Raw genomic sequence first — 18,031 nt, forward strand, 5'->3', positions numbered from 1 at the left:
AAAAATATTTCCCCCTCCATTTGCAGGAGGGTAAAAACATTTCAGTAATGTTTATTACACTGTTGGAAAGATCCTGTATAATCCTGTGTAATCTGATCAAAACCACCACTGTCTGGTAAAACGTCACTATATCTTACTCTGACAAATATATCAAACTAAATTTAGTTACAAAAAAATTAATGTAATTACCATGTTAGCTGTAAACTTTAGTTGTCCCATCGTCCATTTTACACTCAAACCAATATGTCACTAGCTTGTGAATTGAAAGCATATTTTACTGTTAATTGCTCTTTACTTTTACGATAACACAATGTTCCAGTATGCCTCAAAACCTAGGTAAAGGTAAATCTTAAGAGAATGATTACTATTATGTGTGACTTCAGATAAGAGCCAATATTAATCTCATTTATGTGACTATATAAAGTATGGTTGTCATACCATGCATATGTCTATGTGCATTTGCTGTACGGAAAGGTGCTTACCTTGTGCCAGCTCTTGATCTTACCTAGCCTTTCTCCGAGCTTATTTAAATCACTAAAACAGAACAAAGCAAAACTAGCCAAAAAGGGGTAGTTTTCTGTGGAGCCGGTAAATTGAATGGGTTTGGAGAAGGATCTGGCGAGTGCCAGAGTTGGGGTGAGTATGGGGCAGAGCCTTAGAGCTGGCAGTGAGGACACAGAGAGAAGGAAACGGTAATGGTGGGCTGGGAACGAGGTCTCGTCCTCTTAGCAGCAGTGAGGTGCTGGACGGGCTCAGCTAGCCACTATACCTAAAATGTCAGCATAGTTTAATCCAGGTGTAAAAGAATTTCACTTCACATTAGATTAATGGCTTGTTAATTTAGTTAAGTACTGTGGTAGTTATTAGTCCAGGGAGAAGAGGGTTAACCACTGAATAAAAAAACCCTCTGCTCTTGAAATTTTGATGGATTCGTTTTTGTCTCTCTCTTTTTTTTTTTTTCTGCCTTACTACAGCTCATCCATTATACTCTGGCTACAGTCTGCGTCGTGACTGACAGAGACAGACCATTAAAATGCTATAATCAGCTAACAGAATCACAAGACCGGACTATGGTCACAAATGGATACAGGCTTGGGATTTATATTTAACTATAGTGACAGTGCAGTTTGCAATTTAGGGTGGACATACCTGATTCATCTTTAAATTAGCTAATGCTGCGAATGGAAAATGTCTAGTCACTACAACACTGTGCTTGGCACAAGGCAATTTACTTTTTGCCATCACGGTCAGAGTGTTCCCACTGTGCCAGCAGTGTATGTGTATGCAGATTACTCTGCAGACACATCCGCTGTCTACTTATGAATCCTATTTTCCTTTTTGTGAACATGAGATTATGTGCTAACCTTTATGCATGGTTAGCAAAATGCAAACCTTTTAGAGAGCGTTAACAGTTAAGGATTCATTGCATAGCAAGAATGTGACACCTAGTGGATAGACGACATTGAGGAAATGTGATGGTCCCATCACAGAATATTGACATCCTATGACCCTATCCAGTAGAGCAATGAATTTGATACCAGAAAAGACATTGATCTTGAATGACTCTGTGCACGGGGCCAAAGTAATTGGATAATTGCAAGTCCCCACGGAAAGCTCAGAAGTGATGAAGGTGTCAGAGATTGTTTTAAAAGGATTTTTTGTAAACCACTGGCAGAATGAAGATCTCGGGTCAAGGTGGCCAGAGGACTTCTAAAAGGCAGGGACCAAACAAAGCCCATGAAGACAGTGTGGATACTCATGAGATGCACTGGAAGTGGATTCTTGCAACATGCAAAACACAAGAATAAAATGTGTCTAGAAACCCCCTTGTGTTTAACCCATGTCTCTGTTATTGCCATGTTATCTCTTCAGGAAGTGAGAGTTTTCACAGTCAAGAGCTACTCAGTGGTGAATAACTATATGGTTAGGCCACTGGGAGCCAGACAAGACTGAGACAGAGTTTAAGTCTGATTACTGCATTCTGCCCAAAGTAGCTGACATAGACTGTGTCTGTCTGCTGCTCCCCACTGCAGTTTGTAGTATCTGAATTTAAAGTATTCGTATATCTCAATTTTCCTGGGTGCCTTAGTCCCTCACTGCATCATTGGCTATAATAGAAACACTCATCACCAGAAACTGGTATTTTATACTGGCTACAGAATACAAAACCCAAACTTTTAGCTGTAAAATTTACAAATTTTAAACCTCTGTATTTCCAAATATGCTGAAAAATGCTAAGGGAAGGATAAAGTCTACCCTCTGGCAGTTGTTGCGTTCTGTATGGGGTCTACACATTGGCTCTAAAACCCCTCTAATGCTGTGGGCTTTTTCCCGTAGTCAGTCCCCAGTTCCAGTGGATAAGCCAAAATGAAGTCGCCTTGCGGCCAGCTCTTTTGCACCTGGTAAGCCATTACAAATCCAGTTGTAGTAGCTCAGAGCCATTTGCTGTTAGGCAATGTGGTGTGAGCCTACTTGGCACAAACCACGGAGGCAGACACTGTGCAACTCCCAGCCGGTGCCTTTCAAACTGTGAGGGACAGTTTCTGTAGTTGTTCTAGACCTGTATGCACTGTTCACATCTGTAGGTTCACCTAATTTGCATTTAATTGCTCTGAAGATCCTGATATTTTCCCAAAAAAACCCTATTTGGAGAACTGGGTTTTAAATGCCCCCCACAAGCCCAGCAGGGGAGCGTGGCTTGCTAGCCAGCCGCTTCTTCACCCCTCCCTACTCTGCAGTCGCTTTGCTCTTCTCAGCTATGAATGGACATTGTCTACAAAAATCTTAGTACCGAAATGCAAAAGTTTCCTCTTTTTCCTGAAGAAAACGATGTTTGGACATAAAACTAATCCAGCTGAAGCACAGGGTTTTTAGCTCGAGTTCCAGATGAAGATTTGGCCTGATGGGAGACAGCACAGGCAGGGAAAGGTGCAAAAAAAACAAATAAGGAGGACGAAGCGAGAGCTTACGGCCCGTACCAGTGTTGATAAAATGCTAATAAAAGTACTTTGAAAGCGTTATGGCGCACGGGACGGGCAGCCGCCACCCCTGTCGAAGTCTCCCCTCAGCTGTCCCGCGCTCACCCCTCGAGCACGCGAGCGGGGCGGGGCAGCACCGCCTCCGGCCAATGGGATGAGGAGACCGCCACCCGGGGCGGGCGGGGCCACGGGGCGGAGAGGGGCGTGGCCAGCGCTGGGTGGGCGGTGTCACGGTGGGCCTCCCCAGCGCCTCTCCGGCCCGCCCCGCCCCGCGGACGTGGAGCCGGCAGCCGGCGGTGAGTGGGGAGTGGGCCCGCAGCTGGCGGCAAGGGTCCCTCGCTGGCTGCGCTGCCGCCGGGAGGGGAGGAGCCTCCCGCCCACCCCAGCCTTCCCCGCCCGGCGGCGTTCGCGGGGGCGGGGGAGGATGCGGAGCTCGGGGGCTTTTGGCCGTGTCTGGACGTGGCTCAGCTGTGGGAAGCGGCTTCTTCCCGGCGCGGTGCACCGGTTTCCCCCGCTCCGGGCTGGTGCCCGCCTCCTGCGGCCGCGGTTGGGCCCCGGGGCGAGGGCGGGAGCGGCGCTGGCTGACGGAGCGCGGCCTGGCGTGAGGGAGCGGGTGCCCGGCCGTGGCGGCGGGGCGGGCAGGCCTCTCTCCGCCCCGATCGTCCGAATGCTGTAAAAGGAGGTCGCCGTCACGGGTGGCCTCAGAGCGGTGAGGGCGAGGGGCGCTCCCGCTCCGCCTCGGGAAGGGCCCGTCTCTTCCCCTGGAGCCGCCCGGCGGCTCCGTGGCTGGGAAGCGGGGTCAGGGCCCCGTTTGCCTCCGCTGCCCGCGCCGTGGGTCCGCCACGAGCAGCGACGCCGTGCGCGGGTGTGGAGGAAGGGGCCGCGCTGCGACCGCGGGGTCGGTGGTGGGCGCGGAGCTGCCTCCCCTGCGGCACCGGGAAGCGCGGCGCGGGCCGGGAGAGAGCTGGTTTTTAGTAGTAATAAATGTAGAAATAAGTCTGGTTTAGCCACCGCGCCAAGCACGATGATTCTGAATAAGTGATAAGAGCCGAGTTTACGGAGTAGCGTGCTGTTTATACAAAGGCTGTTCCCAGAAGATAACTGTCCTGTGAAGTGATATTGTTAACTGGTAACGTCTAATGGTTACCTAGTGCTTTTCGTTTTTTAAATCCTTTAGAAATTACAATATGCGCAATGTGGCAGGCATTACCTTTTTTTTTTTTTTTTAAAAAAAACTAATAGAAATAAGGTGGTGTGACTCATCAAGGTGGCGTAGTCAGTCACTGGCAATCACAGTGCCTTATTTCTGATTGTTTTCCTTTGTCTGACTCATTCTGCTTGTGCAGATTCACACCTAAAGTTTTATTAATCTAGCGTATTTCTTTTAAAGGCATACAAACTTGGGTTCAGAGCTGTAAATCCGAATGCTGCAGAAATGCGTGCATGTGAACTGGCAAGCGAAACTAAGTGAAAACCCCATTGAAAAGCTTGACAGCTTTTTTTTTTTTTTTTTGCCAGTCAAAAGCAAATAGCCTTGTTTATTATGGTATGCGCATGTTTACAGTATCACTGTATTTTGTAGGATAATTTATATGAAATACCAGAGACTGTGATTTCTCCATTACTCACACATTTATAACTATCATAAAAGCTGAACTGCATCCCTAGAGAAACTTATTTAGAAATTAAGTAATTTCAGTCTTTGAACAGGAGGAGGAAATGTGCTTAAAGACTGTGGGTAAAATCCTTTCTTCGGTGAAGTTAATTTAAAAAAAAAACAACAACCAAACCACAAAACCCCAAACCACCAAACCTTCCCATCAGTTTTAAATTCAGCCTGTGATAGGTTTTTCGGTTGGGCTTTTTAATTTTTTTTTTAAACTGAGTAGGTTAGTTACCAGATTTATGTTTTTATATCAACACCTCTAAGTTGCTTTATGTTAGAACCATTTATATAAAGTTGAAAGCACAATGTCAACAAGTCTTGTGAGGAGAGGTTGAGGGAGGTGGGGTTGTTTAGCCTGGAGAAGAGGAGACTGAGAGGGGAGACCTTATCGCTCTCTACAACTACCTGAGATTGTAGTGAGGTGGGTGTTGGTCTCTTTTCCCAGATAAGAAGCAGTAGGACAAGAGGAAATGGCCTCAGGTTTTGCCAGGGGAGGTTTAGATTGGATATTAGTAAACACTTCTTCCCCAAAAGCATTATGAAGCATTGGACCAGGCTGACCAGGGAATTGCAGAATCACAGAACACTAGGGGTTGGAAGGGACCTCTGGAGATCGGCTTGTCCAACCCCCCTGCTTGAGCAGGGACACCTAGAGCAGGGGGTACAGGACAAAGTGGTGGCTGAGTCGCCATCCCAGAAGGTATTTAAAAGACACATAGATGTGGCGCCTAGGGAATGTGGTTTAGCGATGGACTTGGCAGTGCTAAGTTAATGATCGGACTCAGTGATCTTAAAGCTCTTTTCCAACCTAAATAATTCTGTGATTCTGTAAAGGTTCAATTAGATCATTTGGATTACTTACATATGAGGCTACGCTCATGCTCAACACTTTGCAGCTGGACTTTGTCACAGAACACTTGGTTTATATCTTTCAACAAGTCATTTAAGCGCTTTGTGCATAATTTGCCTATCTGTATGATAGATGTCCTGCTCACCTACCCAAGGTGGTATAAGTTTCCTTGATATGGTTAAAGCTTCACAAGATTAACTGAGAAGGTTCTTCCTTAAACATATAATGTGTTTGCACACTCTTACCAGGAGAAGCTTATTAGTTTTAGATACCTCTTTGACTAATATTCTCTTCTGTTAATGTTTTCATTTGCTGACAAATACACCGTAGGGAGTTGTAAGCTGTTGTTTTCGATGATAGTTTCTCCTTATTACTTTGTTTTAATTTATTTATTTGCTTTCTCATCACTACTACTTTGCTATACATAGCAACAACAATTTTCCTACTTAGAGAGCAGGACATTAATGCCACTGAAGATTGGTAATATCTTGCCAAGTGACAATTGGAGAGGTTACTCAAACTGCTCTCTTCACTAGGCCCACAGAAATGGACAGCTGCCACTTTGCTAAGCACAGACGTACGTAGCTCACTATAGTAAAGTTCTGTGGTTTTTAGATTGATACCAACTAGTTTTTTTAACACTGGCATTTTTGTTTTGGTTTTTTTTGTACCTAGCAAGCTCTCAAAAGATGGAAAAAAGCTGGCCTTTCCTAGGTACTTTTGAGGCTGACTTCAGGCCTCTGGTAGTAATTGAGCTTGCAAAAGGCACCAAAGAGGAAACCATAAAATGGCTCACCAAACGAATTGTGGACAAAAAAGCAAACGGAGGTGAGTACAGTACGATCTTCTGTAGCACTTTGAAATCAGATTGGCTGTCATAATATGAAGACATACAGAAAACTAGTTTTCAGGTAATTTGTAGTTTAATTGTTTAACCAATCCCACTCCATTTTGCATTTTTGAAGTTGCTTATTTTTATATAAAGCAGAGCTTCATGCTGGTGGCATAAAAATGTAATAGCTGAACCCTGTTAACCCAGTTATTAACAAAAATGTTGGCTTGAGGTCTCAGGCCTGTTGAACTGTAGAATCCTTCCATTTTTTTTGGTGAAACCCTGGTAACCTGTCTTTCAACATAGTTTTGATATCGGCTTTTATATTAATTGTCTCAAGCATGTTTCTCTTGTTGCTTATGAGAACATTGTAAGCCTTGCCAAAATGAAGATGCATCACATGTACTGTCCTATCCATAAGACTTGGTGCCATGTTGTAGAACAAAATTAAGTTAGCAGGGAGCAATTTGATCTTGATAAATTCATGTTGAATTTTAATTATCTTTTTTGCTAGCTTGTAGGCTCTTACAAAGACAATATTTCATTACTTGTTTTAGTATACTTCCAGGAATTGAAGTTAGGCAAATTAATTTTTAATTCCATAGACTACTTTTTTCCATTTTTTAGAAAGGCATTATTTATGGCTGTTGTAGCTCAGATCTTATGGTCAGTAATATTTCTGTGGCTATTGGATTTGAAACTACAAACTTGCTTTCAGGCCTCTATTAGATAAGTCAGGTATGTTTCTATTTCAAAAGTCTAGTGTCCTTAAAATGAGTGGGAGTGTTTGCAGAAGCGTTGGTTACTTGTGATGTGAGCGTGACAGAGTAGACCCAAACTGTCCCCATTGCTCCAGGTCACTGTGAGCGCTTCCACAGAAAGAGGGCTAAATCAGGGGGAGACTCTGCAAGATTCTGAACACGACACTTGCCATGCTGTTGAAGCCTTAATTCTTTGTGCTCTTTTGTTGTGGCTTAGCCCCAGTCAGCAACCAAGCCCCACAAGCTGCCCGCTCACTCCCATGGGCAGGCAGGTGTTCAGCCATCTCCAGGAAAGCAGGGCTTAATCACAGGTAACAGTTACTTGGGAAGACAAACGCCATCACTCCAAATGTCCCCAGCTTTATATACTGAGCATGATGCCATACTAGCTACTATGAAGAAAATTAACTCTATCCCAGCTGAAACCAGGACACCTTTTTAAAAAGATAGCTTCAGCAATCCTGATAACTAGATCCAACATGATTGATGCTAAAATACTAGGTTTTTGAGATGTAATTTTAATGTATTCTCTTCCTTATTTTGCCTTTCTTTAAAGGTGCACAACTGCTGGTTAAACCATTGGTCACGGATAACGGAGATAAAAATATTTATCTAGTTGGAGCTTCCCAGTTAAGGCTGTTGCTGGGAGCTGAAAGTGTGGGTTTGGTGAAGGAATGTAATGATAACTCAATGAGAACTTTTACATACAGCAGTAGAAATACTTTCAAAGGTTTTGCAGGTAAGCAATTTTAGGGCTCTTTGTCATTGCAAAGCTGTGGCTAAAGGTTAGAAGCAATTGCATTGTTAACTCTTTCATAGTCTTTCTATTCCTTGGAATGGGAGAAACAGGAATAGGAAGAACAAACCCTGAAAAAAATACTCATTTTTACTTGTGGAAATTCCGATCATATAATTAAATTAAATTCTTTTTCTTTCACATGGCTTTCACTTTTTGTGTGTGTTTTACTGTATTCTTTCGTATGCCTCAAATAGTCTCTTATTTGTGTGAAAGATTTTTGTTGAAAATAAGACAAGAAAAACAGTTGATAAACATGGGCACAGGATTAACAATCAATGTTATGAATTAACATAGCAATTTAATGTCTTATTGACACCTGTGAGCCAATTTTGAGGCTTATTGTCTTACAATTACCTGGAGAAATATAAATGTTTTCCTGCTTTATATTTACACACCAAACAGAATAAAATAATTAATTAACTCTACAGAGCCATTAAATGGAATTCCGGCATGATTAGGAAAATAATTAATTTTCCTCTCTTATTTTGAGGGGGTGCCAACACAGTAACATTTCCTTTTAAATTTACTACCTGCAAGGTAGTTAACCTTTCCACACTGGTGGACCTCATTTTGCTCTTCAGCTTAGTCTTGGTAATACCTTTCATGTCTCTTGGTGATGCCTTTCACATTTTCAATATAAAGCTTCTTGGGGCTGTCTGAAACAATAATAAAGTTAAGCTTTGTTATTTGTTTGTTTGAGAGTTTATGCAACACTGCTGCTGTGTGCAATAACTGTTGCAATGTTTTTTCTTTTGTGACCTTGCTTTCCTGAAATTAGGAAGCTTTGGGAGGAATTGTCAGTTGCAGAGGTGCCATCTCTGTTTCTTTCACACATTTCTGTTCTGAAAGCTAATCTGTCTGTCATTGCTAACATTCTCTAATAGCAGCTGTAACTCCAACTACTGTAAATCTAAAAGATATTTTTTGCTGTATCTCCTGGTCTTTTTTGCTTTTTAAAAACACTGATATAGTTTTAGTTTTGTCCAGGTCTGATCAGAGAATAAAACAGTTGACCATGCTTAGATGAAGTGAAAAATGTGTCAACTACAAAAGAAACCCTACAGCCTCTGTTATCTTACTAATATTTCTAGTTCCCCAATGTAACTGATACTGTAATCTTAGTCTTTGTATTAGAGATTTGTTGCTGTTTAGGGCCGTCCCTATAGTTTCTTACTCCTGGGGGGTGGGGGGAGAAGGGAATCAACTGGTCATTATATCAAGGAAATTGGACTCTTTCTCTGATAAATTGATGGGGTTGACAACAGATTTGTTGGTGTAGCTCTTCAAAATCTGGGATTTTTGGAAAGGTTTCTTATTTTTTACCTTATCTCTGTACTTTTTTCAGAACTAATTATCACAAATGGTTTATTATGTTTATATGGGCAATAAAGAACAAGATACTGTGATATTTGGTGTGAAATGCTTACTGAAAAGGAGATTTGTCCTGACATCTTGCTGTTTTTCACTATGAAACTATTTCAGGAACTGTATGGAGAAAAGGGTATGGAGATTCTGAGACTAGCAAATAGTGGATGCCTAAGTAAGAGTCTTTCAGCAGGGCAAGAATATGTAGTGCTTGCTGGTATACTATCCCAGCCTCCAGCAATTAGTACTTTGGGGGTGTCTTTGTCTCTTGAGGGATTTGTTCTCTTAGTTCACCTGGGTAGTCAAAAATGCAGTGGCCAACATGTGCCGGTTAGAGAAAACTTTTTCCCAATATGTTTATTTGAAAATGTGGAGGTTTTGCTAATGGGCCTTGGTTGGTAGTAATTGCCCTTTCTTTTTTTTTTTTCCTGATTCTGGTCATTTTTGATAGTTATTTGCTGCCAGGGTTGTCTTCCTATACTGCAGGATTTCATACTACCTTCTTTTTGATTTAGATGACAATCACAATTTCCTTACAATGGCAGAATGTCAGTATATCATCAAACATGAACTTGAAAATTTGAGAGCTAAAGAAGAAAAAATGATCCCTGGATATCCTCAGGCAAAGCTGTATCCAGGAAAATCAATTGGTAAGCAATTTAGTTTGTTGCCTGTAACTCAACTGTGTTGATATAGGATAGTGTTCATGGTGAAAAACCCCTTAATCTTCCTGCAATGAAGACAAATCCTTCAGACATTCGAGACCCACTATTTTTAATTCACTTTTTGTCACCGCTGTGCAGTGATAGGACAAGAGGCAATGGATGCACAGTGCAACAAGAAATATTCTGAATAGGTGTTAATAAAATGTTTCTTCACGATGATGGTGATCAAACATCGGAACAGGGTTTTAGAGAGATTGTGGTAAGTGTCCTGGGATACTTTTAGATCGTGACTAGACAAGGCCCTGAGCAGCCCTGTTTAAGCTGGACCTGCTTTGAGCAGGAAGTTGGAGCAGATGGCTTCCAGAGGGCCTTCCTACCTGACTCTTTCTGTGGGGTTGAGACTCTGGCCATATATTCTTTCCAGCTGAATAACTTTCATGTATATTGATGTCACCCATTGTTTTTATAATTAGTACCAAAAATATTTGTTTTTTAAAAATGACATAATGATATACTTGGATTGTCTCTGTATGAAAATACTGGAGTGAGTAACAGTGTTCCAGAGCTATAAATTTCACAATAAGGAGGAATGTTTTATGTAATTATATTTCATTTATCCTCCCCTTTGCTTCAAGAGCTCTTCCTTTTCATGGGAGAAAGGAGAGCTAGTGCTATTTTTATGGTAGCTGGAACTAGTTCATTGGCAGAGATGCTACAGTTTGAGTTTTATCTTTTAATATTTGTATCGCCTTTTAATAACAGTGTCTTTATTCATTAGCATTGGTCATTCAAGAAATGTAAGTAAATGTACGTCAGATGAGTTTACATTGGTAATTTTTAAAATATAGCTAAGGTATTTTTCTAGTTATGTCAAGTAGATGCCAATGGAAAATGGTGAAAAAACTATTGCACAACTTCCAGTGCCTCCCCTCTCCTGTTTTTGAATTTATTTTATTTTTTGATATTTCTTTGGTTGTAACTTCTGGAGTGGTTTGTTAGTTGATATCAACACAGGTAGTATTCCTTTCCATAACAAAGTTAAATATGAATTGTGGTGTATTTTGGTTTGTTTGCAATGAAGATGTATTGTAATTTATGAATGAGTATAAAATGATTATTCAAAAATGTTTTTAGTATCCTTCGCATAATTAATATAACAGTGGCTCTTCAATTTAGTGTTTTGGTTTTGTTATGTCAGTTTGATTCGTTCTGCCTTTCTTTGCTCAAATACAGGAGCCAGACCTTTCCCCACAAAGCTACACATGGCATTTCAATTCTGACCTGTAGCATATTTTGTTATTCAGGCTGCAGTTGATTTATACTGCAAACCTGGAATAGTTAATAGATCTAAAAGTGTTACTCTCTCTCTTCCAGTGGGCAGCACAGTCTTTGTAGGAATAGGTAGAACTGCTCCCTATAGCGGATAATTTTAACTAACATGCAGACATTTCATTTGTATTTAGGATTTAAATGCTAGATTTATTCAAAGTAACTTTAGGCTTGCTAAGTACATAATGTAGCTTATTTGCTTATATCAACTTCACTGTCCTTTGAAGGAGTACTAGGTACCTTTTTTTTTTCCCCACCCCTAGTAAGAAGATTACTGACTAGTGGTATTCTAGTTCAGATTTTCCCACTGCATGACAGAGAAGAGTTGAAAAAGCTCCGTCACAGCTGGTACGGCCGAGTCAAAGTTGGCTATCAACCTTTAGGTATGTGAACACTTACTCCACTACAAATAAAGTGCAGGGTTTCTTCTGGAGAAGTTTTCTCTTTGGTTACTGTGAGAAGACCAAGGGTCTTTCCTAACTTCTACTCCAGCATTTAGCCTCTGTAGAAGTGAAACTCCTTTGCGGAAGGTAAGTATTGAACAGCTACTGCTGAAGGGAGTGTCTCAGCCTGGGTGTGCTATCTGACATGTTTAAGATTTAAGAATTTGATATATCTTTCCATGTATTCCTTTAGTTCCTTGAAGTCTGGCAAAGCACAACTAGTCCTTTTTGGCCCTGAGCAGGCTGAAAGTTAGTTGTTTCCCAGGTGTACCTGTACTAGAGAGACGCTTCACAAGTTACCTGTCACTCACTGTTAAAGTTTGTTTTTATACCAAATGTCTTCCATGCCATCCTAATCGTTCATTGATAGATTCAGTTTTCCAGAACGTTAGTATTTTGGTTTTTTCTTTTTTTTTCCCCTCTGGATATTTGATGGTGGTATGGTAAGTGTTGAAATATTTGACTTCCCTACCATCTGAATATATGTACATATGTTTGTGTGTCAGTGTATGTATATATAACATTAAAAAAAAATTGAAATGACCTTCTGAGTTTTTGGAATATGGGAGAAGGAACAAAAAGCAATATTATTCGTTGTGTTATTTAGAGAAAAAGTCTCGGACCAAGGGATTCATGAAAATGCAAGTTTGATACTATACTGACATCTGTGTTAAGTGTAGTCTTAACTGATTCATTTTTCCCTGCAGATGAGATACGCTGCTACTTTGGCGAAACCATTGCACTCTACTTTGGCTTCTTAGAGTACTTCACATTTGCTTTGATTCCGATGGCTGTCATTGGGATTCCTTATTATGTGTTTGCATGGGAAGACTATGACAAATACGTGATGTTTGCCACATTCAATCTGCTCTGGTCCACTGTGATACTGGAAGTTTGGAAGCGCATTTGCGCCATCATGACATACAATTGGGGGACGCTGTTGATGAAGCGACAGTTTGAAGAACCAAGACCAGGCTTCCACGGTGCCCTGGGTATCAATCCTGTCACTGGGAGGGAGGAACCAGTGTACTCAAGTATTAAGAGACAGATGCGGATTTATCTGGTGTCCTTACCATTTGTGTGCCTTTGCCTCTGCTTCTCACTGTATGTGATGATGATTTACTTTGACTTGGAACAGTGGGCTCTGGATTATCATGAAGAGAATGAGTCTAACTTCAGCAGCTTGATGCTCTTCGTGCCCAGTATCATATATGCTGTTGTGATTGAAATTATGAACCGTATCTATCGGTATGCTGCTGAATTCTTAACATCATGGGGTAAGACAGTTGTTTATTCTTCCTTAAAGTTAGAATCCTCAGTTAGAAAGTGGAAGTGAGCAGCTCTGATGCTGGCAGGATCTGCAGTGGAGTGCTGCAGCACAGTGCACAGCGGGGTTTCCTGAACCTGAGGAGCCTCAGGAGGAGCTGAGACACCTGCTTGCATGATGGGTCCAGGAGCAATGGTAGCCAAGCACACACCCTGCCCCCCGCCCGTATAAAAGAAGCCCCTGGGGAGCACTAGCGACAAGGAGTTCCGTGAGCAGGGTGGGCAAACAGGGCATGGCGCATCAACAAGGGTGTCGCATGGCAGTTTTCATGGAGGGACATGCAGGAAGGGTGCTGAAGATCTGCCAGGTCAGCCAGGGAGCAATGGTATTCACCTGGTAGAAAGCTATGGCCTCTCTAAACTCTGCACCCACTGTGACTGATGCAGCTTCCCAGAACCTGGGAACTCCTCTGCTTGGACAGAGCTCCAGGAGGAGGTGAGTAGGTTGAGGAGTATCAGGGACAGTGAGAAAGGCAGACTGCTGGAATTGTTCCCTACCTTTCCTGGTGACAGATGGAGTACGTCTCTCGAAGTGGGGAAAAGGATCTTTGCACAGGAGTTAGCAGGGCTTATTGAAAGAGCTTTAAACTAAATTTGAAGGGGAAAGGGATAAAACCAGGCTTGCTAGAGATAAACCTGAGGGCAGCATGCCAATGTTTGAGCGATGCTAGCAAGGTCTTCCAGTCTGCAGTCTTAGTGGAGGCAGTGGATGATATCCATGCAGCAGCAAAGATGCAAGGGTTATGGATGTATTAGAAACCATGGAAGTGCCTGAGAATGGTCACTTAGGAATTAGGGCTTCTTTCTTCAAAAAGGTGGCAGGATTGATAGCCAAACTGAAGTGCATCTATACCAGTGCATGCAGCATGGGCAGCAAACAGGAGGAGCTGGAAGCTGTGGTGCAGCAGGACAACTATGATATAGTTGCCATCATGGAAACATGGTGGGATGACTTACATAGCGGGAGTGCTGCAATGGACGGCTATAAACTCTTCAGAAGGGATAAGCAAGGAAGGAGAGGTGGTGAGGTAGCCCTGTATGTTAGGGAGTGTTTTGATTGTCTAGAGCTTAAAGATGGTGATGACAGGATTGAGTGTTTATGGGTAAGAATCAGGGGGAAGGCCAACAAGGCAGGTATCATGATGGGAGTTTGTAATAGACCACCCAACCAGGATGAAGAGGCAGATGAAAAATTCTGGTTTTCGCAGCTTGGGGAGAATTCTCACAATCACTAGCCCTCATTCTCCTGGGGGACTGCAACTTACCAGATATCTGCTGGAAACAGTACAGTAGAGAGGAAACTGTCTAGGAGGTTCCTGGAGTGTGTGGAAGGCAACTTCCTGACACAGCTGGTGAGGGAGCCAAGTAGGGAAGGCGCCCCGCTGGACCTGTTGTTTGGGAACAGAGAAGGACTTGTGGGTGATGTGGCAGCTGGGGGCTGTCAAGAGAAGTAAGGAAGGGGGTCGGCAGAACTGCTCCCCTGGAACTCTGGAGGGCAGACTTTGGCCTGTTAAGGAGACTGGTTGGCAGAGTCCCTTGGGAGGCATTCCTGAAGGGCAAAGGGGTCCAGGAAGGCTGGACATTGTTCAGGAAGGAAATCCTAAAGGCACAGGAGCAGACTGTCCCCATGTGTTGAAAGATGAGCTGGTGAGGGGCAAGACTGGCCTGGCTGACCAGAGGTTTGTCTGGAACTCAGGGTGGAAAAAAACCCCGAGAGTTTGAGCTTTGGAAGAAAGGGCAGGTAACTCAGGAGGACTACAAGGATGTTGTGAGGTTATGCAGGGAGAAAATTAGAAGGGCCAGAGCCCAGCTAGAAATTAATCTGGCTACTGCTGTAGAAGACAGTTAAAAAAAAAAAAGTTTCTGTAAATACATTAGGAACAAAAGAAGGGCTAAGGAGAATCTCCCTCCTTTATTGGATGTGGTGGTAGGAAACAGTGGCAAAGGCTGAGGTACTTAATGCCCCATCTACAAGAAGGGCTGGAAGGAGGATCTGGGGAACTACAGGCCTGTCAGTCTGACCTCAGTGCTGGGGAAGGTTCCGGAACAGATCATCCTGAGTGCCATCAGGCGGCAGCTACAGGACAACCAGGGGATCAGGCCCAGTCAGCATGGGTTTATGAAAGGCAGGTCCTGCCTGACCAGCCTGATCTCCTTCTATGACCAAGTGACCTGCTTAGTGGATGAAGGAAAGGCTGTGGATGTTGTCTACCTGGACTTTAGCAAAGCCTTTGACATCTTTTCCCACAGCATTTTCCTGGAGAAACTGTCTAAGCCATGAGCAGCCAAGTGTACACTTTGCTGAGTAAAAAACTGGCTGGATGGCCGGGCCCAGAGAGTGGTGGTGAATGGAGTTAAATCCAGATGGCAGGTGGTCACAAGTGGTGTTCCCCAGGGCTCAGTGTTGGGGCCAGTTCTGTTTAATGTCTTTACCAATGATGTGGACGAGGGGATCAAGTGTGCCCTCAAAGTTTGCCGATGACACCAAGTTGGACAGGAATGTTGATCTGCTGTAGGAAGCTGGTGAAGGGTCTGGAGAGCAAGTCTTATGAGGAGAGGTTGAGGGAGGTGGGGTTGTTTAGCCTGGAGAAGAGGAGACTGAGAGGGGAGACCTTATCGCTCTCTACAACTACCTGAGATTGTAGTGAGGTGGGTGTTGGTCTCTTCTCCAAAGTAGCAAGCGACAGGACGAGAGGAAATGCCTCAGGTTGCATCAGGGGAGGTTTAGATTGAATATTAGGAAATATTTTGTCCTGGAAAGGGTTGTCAGGCATTGGACCAGGCTGCTCAGGGAAGTGGTTGAGTCCCCATCCCTGGAGGTATTTAAAAGATGTGTAGATGTGGCACTTTGGGACATGGTTTAGTGGTGGACTTGGCAGTGCTAGGTTAATGGGTTTGATGATCTTAAAGTTCTTTTCCAACCTAAGCAATTCTATGATTGTATGAATCCCAGATGTTTAAAATTTGCTTCTTTGTTGAATATGTTACTGTGAGTTCTAGTTCAATGGAATGCTGAAGAAATCTCTTGTAATAGATTTTTACTGTGGGGTAAAAGACATGGCCATTTTAACTTCTTAAACTTATTTGGAGTCTTCTGAAACTGCAGTTTTATGTTTGGTTTAATTTGGTCTGGGTCTAGTATGCCATCAAAAGAGGTGATCCTGCCTTCCTCCTCAGCTTCTTTCTGCCTTTGGTGCAGAAGTCCCCCTTCTGTGATTTAGCTGTGTTTGGCTAGTTAAGCCATAGTCCTGGCAAAAGTGGTGAGGTGAGATCATGGGGATGGGATCTCGCAGGTGGGTGGCAGGTGGGACTGTCCAGGCAGCTTGCATCCACCACCTGGGTTTGCTGAATACATCTTAGTCTACTGATATTTCTGTGCAGAGGACAGAGCACTGAGATTATGGAACAAAATCTAAAAACATCAACTAAATGCCATATGAGAGTGTTTGTGTATGCTATATATGGAACGAAGAGATTTCACATCCCAGTCAAAATATTTTCCTCTGGGCTCTCTCAGAAGAAGAATGTTACAATAGATTGCCTTGTTTTTCCTGCGTGTGTGACTTCTTTAACAGATTGGGCCTTATGTTTTGTAACCTAGCATAAGGATAGTGAAATGTTAGTGTTCATTTTGAATTTTAGCATTTCTACAGATGTGCAGTCAATTTCAGACAAAGTTAATAGATTAAGCCACTGTGAAGTTAGGTGTTTTATGTAGCTTGATATGGCATACATTTACAAGACAGAATCCAGGTTACTAAAGCTGGAAGCCCAGAAAATGAACCTAAGAAAGATTAAGCAAAACGGAGATTGATGCAGAAGACAGAGTAAGAAGAGGTGCTGAAGTGGGGGTTGGTTATGCATGCCAAAATGATTTGCTCAGCAAATTCAACTTGATAGCAGCAGTAGTAAAAGCAAGCAATTCCTTGATTTGTTTATGGCTCTTCAAGGGTTTTATTTAAATAATGACTTTTAAATTCATATCTAGTTTTCAACTGACTGTTTTGTTTCATTGTTTTTCATTCTACTGCAAGAAAAAGCCTGTGTGCAAAATGCCTGGTTGTGTTGATCACGTAGACTAAAATGTCTTTAACAGGTAACCCCAAATTTTTTAATGCAGATTTTTTGGTTTTAAGCTGATGTTTCATACTCAACAGCAACAGTATTTATGTAACTCATTCCACGGACCGCTTGTGCCTTTTCTGTGCTACCCAGTGTGTTTGTGCTGTCATGCTGTGACTAGGATGAAGAGATCATCTGGCTGTCCTACCTCCCTTTCTACCTGGCATATTTTCAGCTAAGATGAGACTTAACCAGCTAAACTGGCGAAGCATAGGAAACAGTCTGGGGTATTTTTAAGCACTCTTGCACCCGTTTATCATGAGAACTGATCATTTGGTGAAAGCTAAAAGTAAAAATTGCATTCAGTCCCCTGAGTGCTTCTTCCATGTGTCAGGCCCAACTTCATGCTCTGTCAGAGTAGAACCCTGCTGTTCTGTCCTGAGCAAGGTCTGTAGGTGTTGGTGTCTCAGCCTTGTTGACACAGCTCATGCTAGTGTGCAGCCTCCTCATTGTTACTGCTTAGCCAGGGCTTTAAAGGTACAATCTGACAAAATAGCAAAAAGAAATGGGAAATCTGTTCACTTCCGTATCCTCCCCCTCTAGTAACCAGCCTCCTCAAACATCAGCTTCAGACAGTTTATCTTGAATGAACTGAAAATCTTAATTTTAGAATGAGAAATGCATCAGTTGAACTTCATGTACTTTAGTCTTGCTTTAGAATTTAGGGTCTGATCTAAATTCCTTGCAGAAGGATGGGAATATTTCCTTGACCATTTACTGGTTTTGAATCAAATCTGGTATTGTTGTTTTTCATAATATATTCCAGTTAGTTTTGCATTTGCTTTCAGCCAAAGAAAAAATCAATAACTAGGCACATTTTATGAAGTGTTAAGAATGATGGATGGTTCTTCTGTTACAAAACAGCTCTTCTGAGAAAGAAAGGTGTAAAAGGAAA

The 18,031-nt window shown here is 42.6% G+C and overlaps 1 protein-coding gene across 11 annotated transcripts in view; it reads left to right on the plus strand.

Moving 5' to 3' along the window:
- Positions 1–3,201: 3,201 nt before the first annotated feature.
- Positions 3,202–18,031, plus strand: part of ANO10 (anoctamin 10) — a 136,107-nt gene continuing 121,277 nt past the window's right edge. For 9 of the 11 annotated variants that reach the window (XR_012658974.1, XR_012658969.1, XR_012658970.1 and 6 more), the window contains exons 1-6: positions 3,202–3,274; positions 6,170–6,322; positions 7,644–7,826; positions 9,767–9,901; positions 11,509–11,628; positions 12,396–12,965. Coding sequence is in view for 6 of the 11 variants with exons in the window: in XM_075083325.1 (XP_074939426.1) it covers positions 6,184–6,322; positions 7,644–7,826; positions 9,767–9,901; positions 11,509–11,628; positions 12,396–12,965 (1,147 nt within the window). In the remaining 5 variants the exon portion in view is untranslated. Of the gene's footprint in view, positions 3,275–3,596; positions 3,688–4,001; positions 4,108–6,169; positions 6,323–7,643; positions 7,827–9,766; positions 9,902–11,508; positions 11,629–12,395; positions 12,966–18,031 lie in introns of those variants that run through there. The other 2 variants (XM_075083328.1, XR_012658972.1) reach the window with 2 other exon arrangements.

This window comes from Phalacrocorax aristotelis, chromosome 2, assembly GCF_949628215.1.
Source record: "Phalacrocorax aristotelis chromosome 2, bGulAri2.1, whole genome shotgun sequence".
Lineage (NCBI taxonomy): Eukaryota > Metazoa > Chordata > Aves > Suliformes > Phalacrocoracidae > Phalacrocorax > Phalacrocorax aristotelis.